This window comes from Nematolebias whitei, chromosome 9 (genome assembly GCF_014905685.2).
Source record: "Nematolebias whitei isolate Nwh7 chromosome 9, NemWhi1, whole genome shotgun sequence".
In the NCBI taxonomy this organism is placed as follows: domain Eukaryota; kingdom Metazoa; phylum Chordata; class Actinopteri; order Cyprinodontiformes; family Rivulidae; genus Nematolebias; species Nematolebias whitei.
The window spans coordinates 35,215,104-35,228,888 of record NC_056506.1 but is presented as its reverse complement, the minus strand read 5'-3'; the positions used below and the strand labels follow the sequence as shown (position 1 = coordinate 35,228,888).

The window sequence follows — 13,785 nt, the reverse complement described above, 5'->3', positions numbered from 1 at the left end:
TTTTTTGTTGTTATATACCTGGATGACTGAGAAAACAAACTTTGTGTTTTTGAAACCATTAGTGAAAAGGCCAGACTTCAGGGGTATCTGAGGCAGGCTTGAAACACAAGAGTCAGGGTGGCTTCTGGGTAATACCAGATGGCTAGGCCTCAGACTGACGAAGCCTCTTGGATGAGGGGCGAAACGTTTCTTTTTAACAAAAAAAACGAAGTCCAGATGACATGATTCAACCTTTTTTGTTGTTATATACCTGGATGACTGAGAAAACAAACTTTGTATTAGTGAAAAGTGTTTATCTGTATGGTTTAACTACTGCCTTAATGATAATGTTGACTGTACAAAATCAGGCTTAATATTTAAGCTTTTTTTTTTATTCTTGTAAATGTTTATAAACATCACAATGCATAAAATAGTACAAGGTAAAAACCGGTGTTTTAGTTTAACAACAGATATTGAGAAAAAAAAAAGACTTCATTAGTCAGTTAAGAAACCTGTAGTTCTAGTACTTGTACACACAATGGTGAATCATGAAACAATGTGTGTGGGGGAGGGGTTACCAGTTACAAATGCAGCAACACACTATAAACCATCTCTGAAAAAGTTAATAAATATAAATGCTAAGATTTAAATCAAATGTTAACTGGTAACTTGTGGCAACATGTTTAATATAAAATGAACTGGTAAAAAGCTAAATGTACTACTCATGAGAAACACTATTAAACATTTTTATTATGTAGGTCATAGTGAGTGAGCGAACTGGTCTCATGATATTTTAATGACTTTTCCAGAGGGCGTACTGGGACACCGACAACGTTGTACAGTCCTTTCAGAAGGACTATATATCCTGAAGACAAGCGTTTTTAAAAATGTGTTATTTTGATACATTTCACAGCTTTGAGGTTTTGTAACCAGTCTTTATGTTTTTCTCACTTGTAATGCTTCTTTATTTGTGTTTTTACTTTAGTTGATTAAATGGATAGCCTGGAATTTCTGAAGTGAGATTTCATCTCTTTAAAATGACTTTGAGGTACTTTATTAAAAATAATAATAAACAATACAATATTTGGTTCGTCTGATCTGAGCTTTACATGTAAATTGCTGGCTGGATTTATACTATAAAACTTTCTGCATGGTGATATGCAAAGGGCTTATTTGGTCAATTTTTTGTTATTTTACTTTGAATGCAACTGATCCTGGGCACGCTGGTACAGAAGATATGCTGCTGAAGATAAGTACAGAAGATAACGATATAATTCGATATCGACATAAACAATATAAAAGCCTCAGAAAAACTACAAAACTATACAAATAAATTAATGCTCACCTTTTATTTGTATTTAGACTTCAAAAACATTGAAATCACTGTCAAATAAACATAAAATTCTCAACTTTGTCAATATTAATAGTTTTAACTTTAAACAACAACTTTAAAATTGACAGCATTGAAATTCGTTGTTAATGAAATAAAATGTTTGGATGTCGTTATTGATGAGAAGCCGACATGGAAATCTCATGTAAAATACTTAAAAATAAAAAGAACAGTCAGTTGCATTACTGTATAAAGTAAAATAGTTTTGAATGACAAAGCTTTGTATATATTGTACAATGTAATGATTGTTCCATATTGAATCTATTGAAATTAAATTTGGGGAAAAGCATGTAAAACGATTACAAACCCTATTTTTATTTTACAAAAAAGAGCTATAAGAATTATTAGAATTATGAAGCGCTATGGTCACCCAACAAATATATTATTTCATCAATTGAAATTATTAAAATGTTACGATTTGGTTGAATATAGTATTTTACAAGTCATGTATAAAGCTCATAAAAATATTAGCCCCAAATATTCAATTAAAATTTGTAAAAAATAAATATAAAAAAGGAGTCAATATAACTTAAGGGAATGTAAATGTTTGTAAAACCTCCATTTAGAACTAGTGTGAAGGAGCTGTGTTGTAATTCAGGGAACAGGATTATGGAATTGTCTTGATATCACCATAAACATTTCTAAAACAATTTATATGTTTAAAAAGATGATAGTTAAAGTTGTTAGGAAGGTATAGTACCAGGTGAAGGATACCTGAAGTTTTTTTGTTTTCAGTTTGGAGATTGTTCAAGTCAAAGTTGTTGTTTGTTTGTAGTTATTTTGTATTTTTTAAATTAGGGGCAGAAGAATTTTCTTCTTTCTGCAACCTTTTCATTCAGTGTTTTTCTTTCTTTCTGATGAATTTGTTTTGTTTTAAATTAATGAATAAATGATAAAAACAAAACAAAACCAACATGCAGCGCTGGGGGTGTTCCAGGGACACGTTGGCTCAAACTTTCACTGTGCTTCATCTTGTGACTCATCATCTTCTGTCAAGTGGAACAAGTTAGATGTTCCCACCGCTAGTTAGAACGACTCTCCGTCACATTTTGCAGCACACTGACTGAAACCTGCAGTTTATCGGATCTTAGAAAGCCGAACCACTTCCAAAGCAGCAAATTAGTCTTTCCTCTCTTATCAGTGATGTCATCTGCTTTCTCTTCGCTTGTGAAAGATTGTTCAGTCACATTCTGACGATCAGGGCACTCGTTTTGAAGATAAAACTTAACGTGCATTGGAGATTAGCCTAGCTTAGCCTGCTACGCCTTCTGGACTTGAGCTCTGCGTAACATTACGTCACCACGCACTTACGTAGTTGTGTTGCACCTTTTTCTGTCCGGGCTGAAACTGAAGAGGCCGCTTCAACCCGAACAGAAAACGCTGTAATCCTATCGAAATATCGAAAATGTGCTTAAAACTCATATCATCATTATTGAATAAAAGAATATCGCGAGATATATCGATATCGAATTATTGTCCAGCTCTACGTGAACATAACAGACATATGCACAAAATGGCTGACCAATACATATGACTGGAAGTAAATTAACTGGAAGTATTTAAACACTTTGGAGGGGGGGGGGGGGTGCAGCTAGATAATTGAAATGTTTCACTATTGTTTTATCATTGCATCCCTGTGAATTGAATTGTGAAGTGTTAAGTTTCCCACGTGATTAAAAAAGACCCCATGTAAAAAGAAAAAAAAAGTCTGTGTAATGCTACATTTTAAAACTAAAATTATTTTCCTGTCCAGTTGTCTTGTGAAACGTTACATACTTTTTTTATCGGTAGGGCCAATATAAATGTTTGGGGACCTATTGGTATTGTGATAATTGTCCCATTACTAGGGCTGAGTACCGAACAGAGGTTCTTAAATGCCACTGACCCAACTGCACCAGTCGGTGTATGGATTGAAACGTCACTCTTTTTTCGGTGTCAAGTTTCGGTATTGGCTGTAACGTGTCACGTGGTTTCAACACGCAGGCAGGTAAAACGCAGACATATAGCAAACAGACTATGTGTTTACACCCAGAGCTGTATAGAGCTGCCACACCTAATCTATGTAGAATGTATGTCTATGGTGTTGGTGACGCCCACAGAGGGGGGGGGGGGGTTTCGTGTGTGCAGCGCGTGTTGTCGAACGGCTTCGACAACACACGAGAAGAAAGTTGCTCCGTGTTTCTCTGCAAGAAGACAGACTGACATCAGCCTCCCCCCTCCTCCTCTCAGCGTTAGTCAGTCTCTGTGTGTTAAACAGAATCAACATTCCACGACCGGACTTGTCTTTATCAAAGAACTCCCGAGGACGGCTCTGTGTCTGTGTTTCAGCTGGTGAGTTTACGTTTGTTTGTTTATTCTTCTGATGAGTTTACGTTTGTTAACGTTACTGCAGCTTAACACGTACATTGCAGTGAATTAAACTAGAATCCATGTAACGCTAACTTTAAGATATTAGTGTGTAAATTTATTTTATCTACGTAGCTAGCTAAACTCAGAAGCTAACTAAAGATTGACAGCAACATAAATCTTAGCTTGTAAAAATGTGCTCATCCATCCAGTCAGCTGCTTAAACAGTTCACTAATGTTCACTGTTTATGTTAATCTTCTCCTCACAGGAGCCTCTGACCCAGATGTGAGGACAGAGACAAAAGAAAAGTGAGGTGGGGGCCACAGGACAATCACAAACTTTGTTGTTAAAAGTTTGCTGTCTTTTCTACAGTGGAGCTGCACGGTGGAGGCAAGTTAAGCTGTAAAGGATTTTGTTGACCAGTTAAGCTTTTATCTCTCAGCCTAGATAATGTTTTTTTGAGCAATAATAACACAACCATGTTATTGTTGATGCTTTGTGTTCTGATGTTAATTAGGGAGATGATCAGAGCCATAAACCCCAGAGAACCACAGAGAAGATTCAGGAAGAGACACAGAGGTACAGATGTCTGCATCAACCCTAACCTCAGTGAATCCAGTGACCTGCTGGTGGGATGTGAGGGACAATATGTCAGTGCTATCAAACTGACAACCAGGTATCTGTGTGTGCAACAATCATCATCTACAGCCTCAGAGTGAACACTTCCTACTGCTGGAGACACCATCAGCCAGGAGCGGGCTTGTTAGTGTCCAGAGAAAGAAGACATGTTGATTTTTCTGAAGAAAAACTGTTCAGTGAAAAGGTCCTCAGTGTGTAGCAGTGAGCATTAGACACTGACATGTCACTTGTTGTTTGCAACTGTTCTTTTGAATTGGAAATTATTTGTTTATTTTAATGTAAGAAAACTGCTTGGAATAGAAAAATACCAAAGTTAAAAAATAAAATTCACAATATGTACTGTAATGTGTAACGCAATTTTATTCTTGTTAGAATTAATATTAATGACAAAATTGGTACCGAAAAAAGAACCGTCCAGGAACCGACACCAAAGTGAAGGTACCGCCAATGGTACCGATTTTTTTTTAAGAAAGGTACCCAGCCCTACCCATTACAGTGTTTCCCCTACCATTATACCATTAGACAAGCAGGGCGCCCCGCCCTGTCAAAAGAAACGAGTGCCATGCCTACCAAACCCCACTCCCTGCGACAACTGCCAGCACTGACATAGCACTAAGCTAGTGATGTGCAATACAGATGCACTAGCTAAAAAGCTCGGTTTCCCTCGAGCTTGCAACCCCCCCCCCCCACCGGAAAACTATCAGTACAAACAGCGCGCAACACAGACGTGTCTCAATCACCACTGTCTCTACCCCCACACCAGTCGACAAAGATCACAGGATAGATAAGCGCGCTGCCAAGGCAAGTAATGTAGGGGAAACACTGCATTATGCGCCGATTTAAGCACTTCTAAATTTCACCCTTAAAATGCTGGAACCAGTCATAACTGTATAATGTATCCAGCAGAGGGTGCATGAAGACTACTTTCAAGTCATTGCTGTTCACTTAAGTTTCACTTTCACGTTCAGCACAGACAGCACAGAGTCAGCACAGAGAGCAATACCCTGTAGCACATTTTGCTGAACAGAGAATGGCAAGTTTATTTTAACTGATCTGTAAAATAAAAAATTATCTTCAATCCTCCAATCGACTTGTCATTAGCTACATACCTCTCAAATTAGCAAGCAAAAGTTAGATAATCTTGCATAGGCCATTGCCTTGTAAAACTTTATCCAGATCAATAAATCTAACGTAGAGGTAAAACATGTAAGTGTTGGTAACGTTATATTTGTCGTCCTCAATGAAATGCATTGTTTGAAATCTTAATTTATCTGTATTTTTAAAAAATAAATGATAAAAAACAAAATGCTGCTGCAGTCAGTACTAATTACAGCATCACCCTACGTGACTCTTTAAACAATGAACAGGAAGGAGCATTTCTTTGTTTAATTTATATTTTTGTAGCACACTTGATAACTTTATGGCAAATAGTAGATGATAGAAAAAGTGAACGCACATTAGGAACTGTTTTTATGACCAGTGCAGCACTTGTAAACCTAGTGTGGACATACAGCGTGGATCTGATTTGCTTAGCTTCACGGTAGCTAACAGTTGTGCTAAATAAACAAGTTCCACTCCACTCGCTGTTTACTTGCATTGGCCTTCCCCTCCCAATATCTGTAGCCAATATATGATAGCTAAAATGTCCATATTGGTCAGGCTCTAATACTTTTTACCACGTTTTGAGAACTGTTGCACTTTCTGATTCATTTGTCATGTTTTGTGAGAGGGTGCATTTTGTGAAAGGTGCCTTCTTAAATGTTAATCACTGTCTGCTACACATGAGGAGTACAATACAAAATCAAAAATCATTACTGCTTATACGCAACAACAAATACATTGTATCTCACTCTGATCTGATGGTTTAGGTCGTAGAGATGCTTGTGTCTGCTCCTCTGCACTTTGGTCTGCAGGGAACGGCCAGCTCTGGAGTGAATGGCATTCGCATCGGTGCGGAGGTCACTGCGAAATATCTGGGGCTTGTTGAGAATACGCTTAATGGGTAAACTGAAAAGAGAATGAACAGAGAAAGTTGTCACATAAGTGCGTCATCTTCATTCTCTAAAAACCACAAATGGATTCTGAACAAGTAAACATTCCAAGAAGGACCAAAATGAATTTTACTGCGGTGACGTTTTCTAAAGATGCCTAACGTTTTTAAAGATGGCATGAGATGAGTTTAACCTGCACATATTATAAAAGTGTACCTACAATGAGTAAAACACTTGGTCTGGAAAGCATATTCACAGTATCTGCTCCATCAAGATTTCAGTTTTACAAAAAAACAAGACTATTTAACTTTGAAGTGCATCCAATAATATTTATTTTATATTATAAAAACAGGTGCTATGAGTAATGTTTTCATCAGAATATGGAGAAGTTACAGAATGGATTCTCACACCTTGCCTTGTGATACAAGGCATTATTTTGTGATATTTGTCATGACATGATGCCAAAAGACAGTTGCTTGAACAGAAATTCTGGTGCTTGACCATGTTTTCCATTTAACTTTTCATTTAAAAAAGTGCAACAAAAAAAATCTGTATAAAGAAATGTGACAATGAGTAAAAAACAATAAAAATAACAAGAGAAATTGCATTTCCTGCAAAAATGCATGTGTGAATGCCTTTTGCTCAATAATTATCTTAAAACAGCTGAATAGTAGCTAAAGAAGCATAAAACAAGCTTAAATTAGCAGAAGGAAGCAGAAAGAGCATCAAGTTTGGCCAATGAGGCTGAAAGAAGAAAAAAATGAGCACTAAAAGTTGAAAAAAGCTGAAATTGGACAAAAACAGCTAAATAGTAGCTAAACCAAGCAGAATGAAGCTAAAGTTACTTGAACGAAGTAGGTAGAGCATGATTTTGCTGAATTAAGCTGAAAAAAGTTGGATTTAAAAAAAAAAGTGGAATTAGCTGAAAAACCTGAAATTAGCATAAAACAGCTAAATAGTAGCTGAAATAGCAGAAATATCTGAATCTTCCAAAAAATAGCTGAAAGGAGCATAACAAGCTGAAATTAGCAGAAATAAGTTAGAAAAAGTACAAAAATGTTGAAGTAAGCTGAATAAAGCTGAAAAGAGCACAAAACAGCTGAAATTATCTGAACTAGCTGATTTTTTTTAATTTTTCATTCAAAGTCTATTAGGGATCGTTATAATCTACCAATATACCAAGTTTCATCTGAATAGCTATAAAAATGGCAGAGTTATCCTAGTTTCTCTATAAAACAGCTGAATAGTAGTTAAAAAGAAATGCAGAAAGAAGCTTAAATTTCCAAAAGGAAGTGGAGGAAGCTTAAATGTGCCCATAAGGCTGAAACAGACAGAAATTAGCAAAATAAAGTTGAAATTATCTGCGAAAAGCTGGAATTTGCTAAAAACAGCTAAATAGTAGCTAAAACAAGCAGAAAGAAGCTTCAATTACTAGTAGGATGTTGGAGGAACATGTTTTTGCTGCATTAGGCTGCCAAAAGTTTAAATGACTGCAAAAAAAAGTGGAATTAGCTGATAAAGATGAAATTGGCATGAAAACAGCTAAATGCTAGCTGAAATAGCAGAAATAGCTGAAACATCCAGAAATAAGCATAAATAAGTTGGAAGAAGCACAAAAATGTTGATTTTAGCAGAATGAAGATGAAAGGACCACAAAACAGCTGAAAAAACAGCTGAAATTAGCTGAACTAGCTGAATTTTGTTTAAAATATTGTGCAAGGAAGCTGAAAGAATTGTAACCAGGTCTAAATGTGAAAGTAGTAGTACCAGGTTATAAACGAATCAAAAGTTATGAAGGATGTAAAAGGAGCTCCATTCATTTTCAATGAGAACAAATATGCCAGAAAAGGCTAAATATCTCAAAAAGCTAAAGTTGCACAAATACCAAAAGTCATAGCAGACATGTGCTGAAACAGCTGAATGTTTTGTTGTATGATTTGTTGAAATAGCACAACTTTGGGAGTATTTAGATGCCGAAAAACGTAAGGAAGAAAAAGTGAATCACTATGTATTGTATAGGCATTCACACAATTATGAATAGTTACGACAGGAATTCAAGCAGCCGATTTTTGAGGTCACAGAATCTGTGGGTAACAAAATGTGTTACAACACCGGGCCCCGCGCGCTGCAAGTCAACCATGTGTAAACAATGAAACTTAGCTAGCTAATCAAGCTAGCAGCGTCCGGTGCGATGTCCTACAACTGAAACGGGTTCAAGCTGCTAGCTTCCTAAAGTAATGAACTAAACGAGCCTTTATGTCCATTGTTTGAATATTACAGGTAAAAAATAAACAAAAACAAGCCTGTTTACTTTCTAATGAGCGTTTTAACTACGTCGCACGTCTGCATGCGTGCAATTCGTCGTGTTGTTTCGACAACTCCGTTGCCACAGGTTTGAAAGTCTCACCTTTTCCGCTCCATGATGTCGGTAGTATTCTTTTGCTAGCTTGCAATTCTTATGGCTGAAATATATATTTTTAAAAGAGCCAGCTATCAAGTTGTTACAATCCTGAATTTAATTACGGTCTGTTAGGCTGTCGATGCTTGCTGTCAAGTCGTTAACAGTGGATCACTCCGCCAGACTGATAACATATTAATCACTGCAATCCATGCGCAAAAACACCGTAAACTAGTTCTGGCGCTTCAGGTTAAGTTTGAACACTGCACTGTCAGAGGAGAGGAGCGAAAGGGACTAAAGTTTTCATAGTTGTCTGTTTCCATTTACAACACATGTACTGACTTTTTAACATACTTTATTTGCAGTTTGTTGTATAGACTCTAAATATTAACAAGAGTCTGGCTGTAATACTATTGTTGCAGCAAGATTAAAACAAGGCTTTAATTTTTAGGACATTTCTTTACACCTTTAAAACAATAATATGTAATTTTGTTATGATCGTTATTATGTTTGCTACAATTTACATAAACTGTTCGGAAGACTAACTGTAGTCTCTATATAGTTCCTTTCTGACCTCAGACTTGAAACTGAAGTTTTGGGGAGCCATTTAACAAAATCTACTCAGAGTACACGATGCAATCTGAAGTTGTAACTCTGAAATTTAAAAATGAAACTCAGGGTAGCAACAATAATCTTAAAACAAATAGCAATGCTCAATTTTGTTATAAAGGCACACTGAAATTATAATCTACATGAATCACCACAGGGCTATGATAAATTGCAGTTTACGGTAATCATATTTGAGATGGTACACGAGTTAGACATGAAATAATTACACGTAAACCAAGGACATGTATAGCATACTTTACTTCTTCTCTCCATAGTATAATCAGGAATCAAATGACCCACAAAACAAAAATTATGGGAAAAAAGTCCTCAAACTAACCAAGAAAAGAAGTCAAAATCACATTTGTCCTTTATTTTCTTCTATTATGTTGTTACTGGTAGAAGAAAATGACCAGAATGCATTTCAGCAGATGTTGATGATGACCAGAGATCAGTGTTTCTTGGAGCTGCGGTCTGGAGATGATGATCTTCAGAGGTCTTCTATGAAGCGGGACCACAATTTGAGGAACAAGCTTCCACAGTTCATGTTCATCATGTGGGTCTTTGTATTAAAACACAAGGAAAACGAAAATCACAGCACAAACCTGAGAGGAAAAAAGAAGATGACAAAGCTGTTGAACTGGAACTGAAAGACTAAAACTAAATCAAAACATCAGCATTGTTTACAGTCCTAAAGAAATGTGTTACATAATGGATCGTCCTGTGGTCAGTCCTTTCAAACGGTCTCATTAAAAGTTATAATACACAGTTTAAAACTGAATACTCACCGTCTTTGCTAAAGTGTATGAACACCAAGATACCAGGCGCAGCAATTTATCAAATATGTGCATGTTTGTGTAATGCATTCCTATTGAAAGTGCCTTTTTGTCATTGTCAGGGGAATTTGGATTATGGATGTTTATTATTGCTAATGTTAAATTAACATTGAACCATGTGTGTAGGTTCAGATAATTATTTTTCTCTCAGAGAGGAGCTGGTTTGATACAGCTGGGAGGCTGAGGTCATCAGTGACTGTCTGTGAGGGCCGATAAGCATTACAAAAATAATCCTCGCACACTGTCCGGTACAGATCTTCAATGAAACATCTGTATAAGCCTGTGTGAACATCTGCCCTTGCAAGTAAACTGGTAAATCTTCTGTCTTAGTGTGTGGCTCCTTTTTCTATAAGTAGATAATGTCAGGATACTTTTATCGAACAGTTATTCCTTTTACTGACCTGACCACCACTACTCATCGTTTTTAAATTTGCCGTTGATGTAGGGAACGAATCTCAAAACCATTTTCCAGTCGGTGAAGTAGACCAAAGCCACTGTACCAGCTGCACCCCAAGTGGCCATGGTAGGAACCCTGTTAGGAAGAGCAAATGTTTAAAACATTGATTTCCTCTTGCATTAAGGCGAAAATAACTTTAAGAGAAATATCCAAACAAAACACTTTTTGTGAAGGGTGCTGTGGTGTATACACATAAATCTACTGATAAATATAGAAAATAGATTAAACAAAAAAAGTTGTCGGTTTAAAAAAAAAATCTGTAAAATAATCAAGTAACAAACTTTCATGTTTGCTGTTAAAGTGGACAAAAAGGTAATTTTGAGAAACCATTGGGGAGGCTCAAAATGATCAATCTACGCACTTCTCAGATATTTTGACCAAAGCATTTCACTAAAAACTCTCCAGAGTTATTAAAAAAAGTGCAAGTCTTTATTAAAAACTTTAGATTAAGAAGAAAAATAAACCATTACTGAATACAGTACATTAATCTTGTTGTATTTGTTGTAAAAGAACCAGAATTACTGTTTCACAGATACACGTGTTAAAGAGATTTATTTTATAATTTTAAATAAGATCGACATTTTATAGAGGGTTTTTAGATAAGGTTTTATTTCTAGCATGTTATTGAAAAGATTTACCCTTAATGAAATAAGCTAGCCACATAGCTAACTTTTCTAACTCAAAATAACAGAACGTGGAAAAAAAAGTACCAGAAAAGTAGCTAAAAGGGAAGATCTGATCATTTTAGCTGTTTTAAAGCATGAATTTAGCTCAGAAGCTAAAGTCACTGATGTGACCTCGGCTAGGCTAGGCTAACAGCTAATGTTTAACGTCAAAGTTCGCCTCACCAAATCTTTTTTCTTTGTCTTTTACGAGTTAAATTCATCTTACCATGTCTTGGCGATGGCCATATTCTTAGGTCCAATAAGTTTGCCAATCATTTTGGCTGACAGATGTCCTTCTCTACACAAAATTGCGTTGGATTAAAAACTAAGAACTTCCGAGTCTCACTAAAAGTACTTCCGGTTAAGTACAAAACAAAATTTTCTATTTCACACGTGGCATCGGGAATATATAAATAAATTGCACCTATACCGCTTTCTTTTTTTTAATTACAATTTTAATGTAACTGGCCTTTGAGCCAACATGACAGTTTAGTGTAATTTAATCTGAAAAGTATTTTAACTCGGGAATTACAGGTATTTTTAATTTTGTCCACTAGATGGTGCCAAAGACATACAATTAACTCTTGAATCAAATTTATCCTTTTTTACTTTTATTAAAACGCAGTCTCACAAAACAAGTTACACTTCTATTTTTAAAGTATATTACTTTGAACTTGTGAATATCTTGTGCGTGATGTAATTCAAGATAACATTTTGACCATATCTGATTTTCACTTGGCTCTGGATTGGAAATGTATTAGAATGCCAAAAATATAGTTACAATATGAGGCCAGAGTGTTTTTTCTTTTTTTTTTTCTATAAAGCAATAATTTTATTTTACTTCTTCCTTTACTTTTCCACTCAACCTAAATGCCACTGTTATTTATTGTATTTTCACTGTTAAAAATAAAGCAAATACTATACTGTGTATAAATATATACATCACAATACTTGCTTATTCTCATGTCAGACACTTATAATTTCACAATGTGATCCTAAAACAGGACTGAGAAGGTTTAAATGTAAATAAATGCTTCCAGATTTATCCAGTGATTAAAAAAAAAAATCAGTTTCTTCCATAATTTAAAAGGTAAAGAGAACAAGAACCAGTTTGTTATTTAAAAACGGTACATTTATTGCTACATTACTGTTATTTACACAACAGTTCTCAATGTCTACTTTATATATAAAAATAAGAAACTGGAGGCACTTTGAGGACGTAGCCTACATAGTTGTCCCCAAACACGAGAAGACAGGTCATGTTTGATGGAGAACACAAAAGGTTAGTTAACAAAAGGTGAGTTTTGAGACAAAGCTACTGCAGAAACATAATTCATGAACAAATGTTCAGTTTTTACAAAGTGATTTTCCAAATCACAGAGTCTGTTTTTGTTTTTCTAGAAAAAAAAAAAGGTTTGAAGAACTGAAATTCATTTAGGGGCTTGTCTGTGGGGCAGGTATTTGTGATTAAATGAAAACCTGTTCCACATCAGTAACCAGTTTACAATCATAATAACAGAGACATTTCTTACTGGTGTGTGTATTTATCGATACACATGCCAGTTTGAGGCAAAAATAAAACAAAGAGACAACAAAAAAAGACGAATATACAATTTTCAGCCTCACATTTGTTGATAATGTTCAAATTATGACTAATGACAAGCATAGAAGAGGTCACTGAGTGTAATTCTTCATGTCACAAAAAAGAAAAATGTATTGCAAGAAGACACAACCTGCAAAACCTTGGATGCAACATCATCCACAATGTAAGCAAACAAATTCAGGCACTGGTGAGGAACCATTATCAAAACTCCCAAAGTCAGAAAAATGACTAAATCTTTTAAATCAGTTTTATGTTTTACCTCATAATGAAACAAATTTCTGTAGCAGACCTCCCCTTGTGCTCCTTCCTCAAACTAATAAACGAGCTCGTCAGGGAGCTGGGAGAGGGCAGGGGCGTTGTGACAATACAAATTAGTTCTTATTTGAAAAATGCCACAAACACAAGAACAGTCCAATTTACAGCTGGTTTGTAATCAAACAATAGACCAATATCACAACATGTGATGTCGCATCCTTTTAGTTGTCATTTCTAACATTTCTAAAACTGGCACCAAAAAGAAAGTACAAAAAACAAACACGCCACTTTGTTCCAGGAATCTAAACTGAGTCATTTTACATTAAAACAATGTAAACAAAGAAAATAAAGCATTCCAGACAATACAAACAAAACTATTATGACTATGTTACAAAGTAAAAATTAAAAATAAACATAAATGTATGCATCCTACAAAAGGAAGATCCTTACAACAGGCTTCACAATTGTTCATTAAGGTGTGGAGCAACAAAAAAAAAAACACCAAGCGCCCAACACAGAGCAACCAAAACAAGTCAGTCGACAGAGGAAAGTCTCTCACGCGTAGCAGTAACGCTCATGATCCCTTTGAAAACTTTGCTCGTGTACGAGCAGAAAGTTT

General features: G+C 35.6%; 2 protein-coding genes across 2 annotated transcripts in view; both read right to left on the bottom strand.

Moving 5' to 3' along the window:
- mbd3a (methyl-CpG binding domain protein 3a) overlaps window positions 1–8,930 on the bottom strand; it is a gene marked incomplete in the record, with an annotated part of 13,974 nt that extends 5,044 nt beyond the window's left edge. The window contains 2 exon segments of the mRNA XM_037681720.1: window positions 6,206–6,362; window positions 8,754–8,930. Coding sequence (XP_037537648.1) covers window positions 6,206–6,362; window positions 8,754–8,767 — 171 coding nt within the window.
- A 663-nt stretch (window positions 8,931–9,593) lies between these two features.
- Window positions 9,594–11,797, bottom strand: LOC119414617 (cytochrome b-c1 complex subunit 10). The gene is made up of 3 exons (XM_037681719.1): window positions 11,535–11,797; window positions 10,588–10,718; window positions 9,594–9,955 (listed from the first exon to the last, which is right to left on the bottom strand). The coding sequence occupies exons 1-2, from the start codon at window positions 11,582–11,584 to the stop codon at window positions 10,598–10,600; spliced, it is 171 nt and encodes a 56-aa protein (XP_037537647.1). The 5' UTR covers window positions 11,585–11,797; the 3' UTR covers window positions 9,594–9,955; window positions 10,588–10,597.
- Window positions 11,798–13,785: the final 1,988 nt, after the last annotated feature.